This window comes from Carex rostrata, chromosome 6 (assembly GCF_964058835.1).
Source record: "Carex rostrata chromosome 6, lpCarRost1.2, whole genome shotgun sequence".
Taxonomy (NCBI): Eukaryota; Viridiplantae; Streptophyta; class Magnoliopsida; order Poales; family Cyperaceae; genus Carex; species Carex rostrata.
This window is the reverse complement of record NC_135923.1, coordinates 6,440,993-6,449,814: the sequence shown is the minus strand read 5'-3', so window position 1 is coordinate 6,449,814 and position 8,822 is coordinate 6,440,993. Positions and strand designations below refer to the sequence as shown.

At 32.7% G+C, this 8,822-nt stretch overlaps 1 protein-coding gene across 4 annotated transcripts; it reads left to right on the top strand.

Moving 5' to 3' along the window:
• Positions 1 to 2,528: 2,528 nt before the first annotated feature.
• Positions 2,529 to 7,943, top strand: SIP2;1 (small and basic intrinsic protein 2;1). 4 transcript variants are annotated; one of them, XR_013511951.1, is made up of 5 exons: positions 2,529 to 2,897; positions 5,577 to 5,837; positions 6,552 to 6,808; positions 7,009 to 7,113; positions 7,809 to 7,943. XR_013511951.1 is itself a non-coding variant. In XM_078303257.1 (3 exons), the coding sequence occupies exons 1-3, from the start codon at positions 2,622 to 2,624 to the stop codon at positions 6,756 to 6,758; spliced, it is 744 nt and encodes a 247-aa protein (XP_078159383.1). In that variant the 5' UTR covers positions 2,529 to 2,621; the 3' UTR covers positions 6,759 to 6,998. The 4 variants fall into 4 exon arrangements, 1 of the variants encoding a protein (XP_078159383.1); XR_013511952.1 differs by lacking the exon at positions 7,009 to 7,113; XR_013511950.1 differs by lacking the exon at positions 7,809 to 7,943 and having other exon boundaries at positions 7,009 to 7,232.
• The last annotated feature ends 879 nt before the right edge of the window (positions 7,944 to 8,822 follow it).

Sequence of the window (8,822 nt, the reverse complement as noted above, 5' to 3'; positions counted from 1 at the left end):
GTTCTCAACTGTTTTGTAAAGTAAATTGGACAATTAGCTGAGAGGAGAAGAAATACTGGAGATGAAAACTTGACGCCCCGCCTTCTTATTTATCTTAAATACAATTTATGAAAATTTTGTCTTTGTATTCTAAAAAATTAACTTTTTAGTTATAACTTCGCATTTTTTTTCCTTCTTCATTCTTCGGTAATCCTTTCGTCAAAAAAATTGTAACCTCACTTTTCTGGAAGAAAAAAAACGAGGATCCAAATTTAGTACGTACTCGCAAAAACTGATATTTACAAAACATTCAAGACATTTATACAAATTCAAATTTAAAATTGGAACAAACTGTGAAAACAAAGTGAAACTAAGCCAGAATATACACCCAAAGGGGAAGCAAATTGACCTCCTTTTCAGTTTTAGCTTCCATTTTTTTCCTGTCCAGACATCAACTCTGGTTCATAATTGTCACATATCTCCTGTACAAATCATTATATATTTTTCATTCAAGATCAAAGAAGTCTTGTTTAGACAAAAAAAAATGCTCAAATTTAATGGAATGAAATGGAACTTCATATGACGTCGAGGACTTTTAATGCCAATTTTCTTCTTCTTCTTCTTCTTCTTTTTTCTTAGTCCTTACAAATCTTTTTATTTGACAATTGGAGATGTCTCTGTAGTTTACGGGTAGCAGAGCGTCAAGCTAGTCTACCCTTTGAGCTGCATGGTCATAGTTGACACTGGAACACTAGGGCGGTGTTTGGTAAGTTAGGTTTAAACTATGTTAAAAAAGAGGTGTTTGGCAAACAAACAAAAAAAAAAAAAAAAAAAAAGATGCTTAGCTTTCTTAAGAAGTCTCAAGTGCTTAAGTCATGTAGAATGACTCCTTAAAAATTTTGACAATGTTAAAATTATGAACAAAATGAGACTTAAGAAGATAGTTTTAAGCTTTACAAAAGTTTACATCTAAATAAGCCATTTACTGGCATACATGTATTATGTATATTGATTTTAAGAATATAGTCATGAGTGATGAAACATTAGAAAACGAAAATACTCATGTCAACTATTTAAATAAATCAGAATAAGGAAAAAAAAAATTAAGCACAGTTCTCGCCTAATCTTACTTCTTTAAAATAAAATTGTTGATTAATTTTAACATTTGAGATTTCTTAAGGCCCACCAAGGCACCGCCACTACTGTTGAACCCACACAGAATCGCACTCAGATTTTTTAGTTATAGAGATCAAACATAAATAGAAGTCAATCATATAAAATTTAGTTATTGTGAATGAGATTATTTTACACTACTTGTAACATTTTTCTATAAATTAGTAGAAAACAAGTTACAAATAAAAATAAATGCTATACTCCACCTTTGAACCTGCAGTTCTGACAAATAGCTGCCCTTATAAGACTGTGGTGGTTCAAAATAACTAAAAATACAAATAACTACCTCAATAGGAAAAAAAAAAAAAAAAATCCATGTCCTTTCATCCATCTTAACTGAAAAAAATATTTTTTTTGGCCCAAAGGACCAAAACAACTTCTAGAAACTGAACTGGCTTAAAAAAAATCTATTTCAGCCTAAAAAGATATTTTTCAGTCCGAAAAAATTCCTTTCAGCCTAAACAACGACTTTTAGAAACTGAACTAGCTTAAAATAAATCTTTTTCCGCCAAAAAAGATTTTTTTCCGTCTGAAAAAATATTTTTCTACTAAAACATAAATTATTTCATAAATATGAATTTTATTTTCTGGAGTTCTTCTACCTGCTTTTCTTCCTCTTTTGTCGACCAGTATTTTTTTCGGCCTGAAATATATTTTTGGCCTAAATAAAAGGTTTTTCAGAAACACGAATTTAATTTACTGTGATTGTTGATTGTTCAGTTGTCGTTTTCAACAGATGAGGAGGAACCTTGTTTTTTTGCTTAAAAAGAAGTTAAAAACTTTGTTTTTATGAGTTAACAGACAAGTAGGAACTTTAAAACTTGTTGATTTTATTTCAGGACAACAGGAGAAAATTATATTATTTTTTCCGGTGCACCAAACCAGTTTATTTCCTCAAAATAAAATAAAATAAAAAACAGTTAACCCCACACCCATCTCGATCTTCTGTGTTACTTTATATCTGAACTTTCTGTCCGGAAATAAACAAAAGGTATTATGGTTCTTAAAATTTAAAAACCATTAACTCCTTGTCAGTAACCCGTTACAAATTCCCTCCCTCGTTCTTTCACATAAAAATAATAAGGGGGAATTTCACTTATACCCCTCAAAAACTTCAAAATTTTGTATTTTCACCTCTAAACTTTGAACTCACGTACTTTCCTCTCTCAACTTTAAAAACTCACAAAAATTTTATTCTTTCAATAAAAGATAAAATGAATATTTATAAATTTAAAATAAGTTTTAATATAAAAGACAATAAAATGGATAAATTTGTGAGTTTTTGAAATTTAGAGAGAAAATAAGTAATTTCAAAGTTTAGAGATAAAGTTCCGTAATTCTGAAGTTTTTGAGGGTTATGAAATTCCCCCTATAATAAGAACCCGTCTGAATTGTTCTCTTCCGGTATTCCCCCATCGAAAACCATCTCTCCTCTCCAAAAAAAAAAAAAAAACTATTTGCGTGAATCGATGGGTCGAGCGAGGCTAGTGGTGGCAGACTTGGTGCTGTCCTTTCTCTGGGTGTGGGCCGGGGCGATGGTCAGGCTCTTCGTCTACCGTACGGTGGCCCCAGGACACGAGGCCGAGCTCCTCAAAGTCGCTCTCTCCATCGGCTACATGTTCTTCTTCGCCTGGCTCGATAAGCTCACTGGTGGTGGGTCATACAACCCGCTCACCGTTCTGATTTACACCGTGGCAGGAAATGGAGGGTACCTGTTCGCCGCATTCTGTCGAATTCCTGCTCAGGTTTATTTATATTTTATTTTTTTATCACCCTTTTAACTTAATTGTTTGCTATTTGCATGATTTGAGATGCGATTTGGGATAGACATCAAATGTTAAAATTGGGGAATTAAGAGTGAAGTTCTGTATTATCTTTATAGGTTAGGACTTAGGACTTTAGGATAGCTTGTCAAAAGATTACCTCCAGCTTGCAGGGGTTACAGTTTATTACTTCTAGACTATTAGTTTGATAATTAAAAATTAATATATTACTGCGCTCGTGATTCTGGAGAGTTGCAGTTTCTGGATAATTCTGTCCTTGTAGTTATTTGTAGGTTGAGATATATAGCAAAAAGATAACTATTTTACTAAAGTGTGCTCCAGAAATACAGAATTAATTTGCTATAGATGCAAATACAAAGAAGTAAATATATGTACTTGATGTTTGAGAAAAATCGACTGTTGAGCTTAATGTAATTTTTAGCATGTGCTTGTTATGGTAATTAACTGTAGTGAAATCGGGATCATTTGGTACATGATTTGTGATCCACATTATGCTTAGATGAACTTTGTGGCCCGGGTCATGTTTCTATTTAGGAAATTTGAGGGAAATAATTTCCGCATTGTATAGCTCAGTTTTCATTTCTTGCAACTTATGGCTGAGACTCACTTTTTTCTTTGTCCCTTTTGAGCTGAGAATTTGTAATTATTGTAATACCTTTTGTTTTTAATTTAAAGCGACTGAATAAGTAATCTTTTCACTAACTCATTCAAAATAATAATATCAGTAGAGGGGACTGAAAGTTTGTCAGATGAGTAGATTGGTTGAAACAGTCTTTTGCCATAAAGTTGATTTCCTCTTTATCCACTTTACTTCCTGAATCATCATCAGGTAGTTTGTCTCTTCATAATTTTGATTTTGATCATTTAGTGTAGTCCGCTGAGAAATAAGTGCTTGTTATTAGTCACAATATGCCTTTGACTGAGTCCTGATCATAACTTGCTCTATGACCAGCTTTAATTTCATTATCAATTTGAAAACAAACATCTCTTTACTGTTTATTTTTAACAGAAGTAAAATACAATTTATTATTTTGTGAAGGCAACCTAACAGTTAGAATTGGTCTCTTTGTACAATTACATGTCTTAAAGGAATGAAAACTGTTGTGGGGGATAATATGGTATTAAATAAAAATTATTTTCTTTCTCCTCAAGTTAGGATAACTTCCTTTCTAGACTGATGCTACTGGCTCATAAAAGCCCTTTCTTTATTGCAATTGCTGTGCTTGTTTCCCCACTGCACTGGTTTTATCTATGATCTGCTTATGGCCCTTTGATCAGATCACGATCTGTGTTGATAATTCATAATTTGCATACATTCCTTAATGGTAAGGTACTGCTAATGCAAACAGATCAAATACGGATCAGATAGTGGTAAAACCCTATCCGTATCCGTTTTTATTTTTCGGATACGGATCGGATATTAAACAGATTAGAAAATAAAAATAACATAAAATACAGAGATAATTCGAATATTCAATCATTATGGTCAACAAAATAATTTTTCTCATGTTAAACTTGTGCTGTTACAAAATATGTATCTTGTTAACAAAAATTAATCACCAATATAACCATATTTTTAATCAAAAGATTCCAACAAAAATATATTCTTCTCTCTAAACATATATGATTCTATAACAAACGGATAATGATATGTATCAGTATTCATGTCCGTATCCGCACAAACAGATCCAAAAAATTAAAAACTACGGTATCCGTAACCACTTCCGAAACTAAAACTGTATCCGTGTCCGCAAAAAAATTATGTGTATCTGTATCGGAATATCCAAATCTGCAAAAGTCCAAACACAGATCCAAATATAAACGGATAATATCTGATCCATTTGCACCTACTTCTATGTCAATCAAGAGGTCATGAGTCTGAATCCATTCTTGGTGCTAAATTAGTCCATTGCTTGCTATCATAGCTGTTGTGGAACCCGAGGTGTGCTTGTGTTAGCTGGAATTCAACAAGCTGCTTTTGTCTTGTCGGATACTATTCAGTTGTGATTCATGTAATCCCTAAATTACATAATTATTTGCTTGTTGAAAGAATAATAGAAATAATTAGTGCTATGCATGTACCTGTAATTCCTTTTTTGTTCACAATGAATTATTTGAATATTGCTTAATTCCCAGAAACAATGTATGCCAAACCAATTAGAAGCAATTACTACTTGTTGGCTAAATTTTGTTCTGATTTCATCCCTGATTTTTTTATGTTAATTGTATATTTCTTATTACTGATTGCAATGCTTCTGCAAAACCAAACTCTTTACATAAATTTGTCGGCTTTTCTTAGGGTGCACATTGTAAATGATGGGAAAGTTATATATATATATATATATATCAGTGTTGTGAAAAATGTCCGTTTAGACCGATTAATCGGCCAATTTTTCACAATTATGGCCGATTATTTCCGATTAATTGCTTGGCGGTACCCTATCTGTCCGACGAGCGCATACCGTTATTTACAATACTGATATATATATAACAAGTATAAGCTGTCATTAAGAAGGTTTTTTTCTCATACACTATCAAATTTATCTTGCTTTAATAAAATAAGGAACAAAAATGATCTAGTAAATGACTGTCAAGTTTTCCAATTTTACCTGATGTCTAATTATTAAACTTTGTTAACAGATGCTGGGTTCTGTTGCTGGTGTGTGGCTTCTCAAAGAAGTATTCCCGCAAGTGGGTCATGGGCCCCGCGTCAATGGTGGCATTCACCATGGTGCATTGGTTGAAGGCCTTGCCACATTTGCAGTTGTGATGGTTTCTCTGATACTAAAGCACCAAGAAGTGAACAGCTTCTTCATGAAAACTTGGATTTCAAGTATTTCCAAAATGACACTTCACATCCTTAGCTCTGACCTGACTGGAGGCATCATGAATCCTGCTTCTGTAAGGACTTCTTTTTAAATATTTTTCTGAGAGGAATTTTAGTGAGTGCCCCTGAAATAACTCCAGACATAGAATTCCTGCAAACAGAAACTATAGTATTCCCCCTCTAACTATTTGATCCATAGTACATTTATATTTTCATTCTCTTCCTCTTCCTATACAGTAAGGATTGGAGTCTTGAGAATAATTGATTTTGGAAAGTAGAAACAAATAAATTTACAACAATGTTCGCAAAAGATATATTCAATTAGTTACTGGAAGTTGCCAGCTAGCCAATAAATGTAGAGGAATATTTATGTTTGTTGGAGTAAATATGGTGTCTTAAATTTTCCAGGGGTTACGTTTTAAGGTTGTACAGGTGTGCATGAAAATTTGCCTTTCTTTACAACCCTTTGTGATACCGGTGTATGGTTTAATGAATTCAGGGCTTGTAAATAACTTCACATGGGATTAGTACTAGTCAATACACACTCAATACCAATGGTAATCAATCAACTTTATTGTACCAGCTTTGTACCATTACAGTAGAAAATGCTCTTTCTTTTTGAACAGTAGTCCTTGATACTCAATATTTTTCAGTAAAAAGTAAAAACAAGATTCTTTAGTGGGGAAATGCTGTTTCTTAATCATGTACAAAATATTAGCTTGGTCCCTTGTCTTTTGAATTTTTGTATTTTTTTTCTTTCTGAAATTTGGTTATTTTTCTCTATGTAGGCATTTGGTTGGGCCTTTGCAAGAGGGGACCACATAAGTCTAGAGCATGTGCTTGTTTATTGGGTGGCCCCAATCCAAGCCGCTCTGTTTGGAGTCTGGGGTGCGAAACAATTTCTCAAGCCCAAATCCACTGGGGCCCAAAAATCTGAAGAAACCAAATCCACCGAGGCCCAAACCTCTGACGAAACCAAGTCCAAGTCTGACTGAGAAGTTATTTGGGGATGTGTTTCAAAGTAGGATCCACGTTCAACCTTGTGGTAAATTTTACAGCATAATTTTTTATACTTGTGTATAAATTTGGGAAAGATGTGGTACTTTGTACCATATTTTTCAAGGAAAAAAAGTTTAGGAATGATGTTCTTGTGATGATTTAACATTTGAAGGACATCTACATATTTAAATTCTTTTGGTTGACAACTTGTACATAAATTAGTCTATTATTTTATCAAATTATTAGGTGAATCAACCGTGAAGTCTCGGATAAGAACACCAAACGGTTTAAATATTGTACCGGATATCAGTACCAGTTTGAAGATGTGTCAAAATTTTGCAGTACTGTTAGGTAAGGAGAAACTGTTCATGCTTGAATAATTGTACCAGGAAATGCTAGGTCAGCAACTAATCAATGGTAGAAAATCTTCTACAGTTATTTAATAAAAGAGGAGGGTTCAAATGCTTTTATTTTTTGTGCCTCCACAATGTCTCTATTTTTAAAATATTAATAACTCAAAATTTAAATTATAGACGTCAAAATAAAACCGTTAGATGTGATTTATGTTATTTTTTTTTATGTGCTCATAAAAAATTATCACATTTTGGTTTTGTATGTGAATCGATAAGTTGAAAAATCAATGTCTAAAAATTATCTATATTAGTATGTTTTTATAAGCTCTTGATGATAATCAAAATAAAGTTGAAATGTCATAATTTTTAATACGTACATAGATAAAATGATGTAGATTATATCCATCGGTTTTAATTTGACTTTTAAGTTTTAAATTTTGAGTTATTAAAGTTTTTAAAAATAAAGGTATGATGTAGGCATTTGAACTCTCCTCTTTAATAAATTTAAATTCACATGGACCCCACTTGTGATAAAAACATTGATATGCACTGGCACAACCAACTTAAATTTCCTAATAAGAGCAGGCATAACGAGTCCAGAATGGTCATTTCAATAGGCATCTCCATCTTCGGAACACAAAAAATTAATGGTTTATAATTTGTTTTAATGAATGGTGTTTGTTCTGTTGTCAGTCCCTTTCAGATGCAATCAAATATCCCTCGCCTGGTTGCCATTGCACCATGTTGCTACATTCAAGTCTTTTCGATTCAATCTTGTTTTCTTTATATGTCTGATTTGAATGCGATTAGACCTGATTTTTCTCTTTATATCAATCAATGCCTGCATCGTCTTTGATTGCGCTTGGAACGTCTATCAGAATTTATTTTAAATATATTCTAAATAAATAAAACATTGGTAGGTGTCCTTGTAAAATGTACTACTATGGGGGACACGTATCCTCTGCATTAATGTACCGTTTGAGTTAATTTCTGAACCGTACAATCAGAATTCGGGCCAATTCAGCCCAAGCCTATAACGCACGGGGCCCTTTAATATTAGTACAGATCTCAATCGGACGGTCCACATTTTAACTCAAAATTTGAGTTAATGCAGAAGATATGAATTCGGGGCCACATTCAATGAAATTTGAAGTACCAGAATTTACTGGTGTGTACCACAACAGCCAACAGAATTTACTAGAATTTACTACTGGTTTGGGCCATATGAAAGGGAAAGTTGATAATTATTGAATGAAATTAAAAAATCTAAATTGATTACCCTGCAAGCAAGTTTGCTAAAAGGTCCTTCCATATTCATATTATGCAAGAAGCCTTAGCAGACAATCCCATACATTGTTTCAGGGAAATAGGGAAATTTGTAAGGAACAATTTTCAATGGTTAGCCTTAAGCGCCTCTAATACTATGTTTTAACAAGCAGGACATGATATAATAATAAGATATTTCTTACAAAATGTAAGATAGTTTTAATTAGTTGTTTTATTGCGAAATTGTAAACTAATTGGGATTTTATGGAGGCGTTATTGCAATATGAGAAAAATATTCAGATGGGCAGAGTTCAATGTCTTCATTTTTTTTTTTTTTTTGTCGTCGTTCCACTCTTTAAGATTTAATAATTAAAATTGTAAAACAGTAAAACTAAATTTACACAACAACATTTCAAGTTACCTTACTTTTAAATAAATATC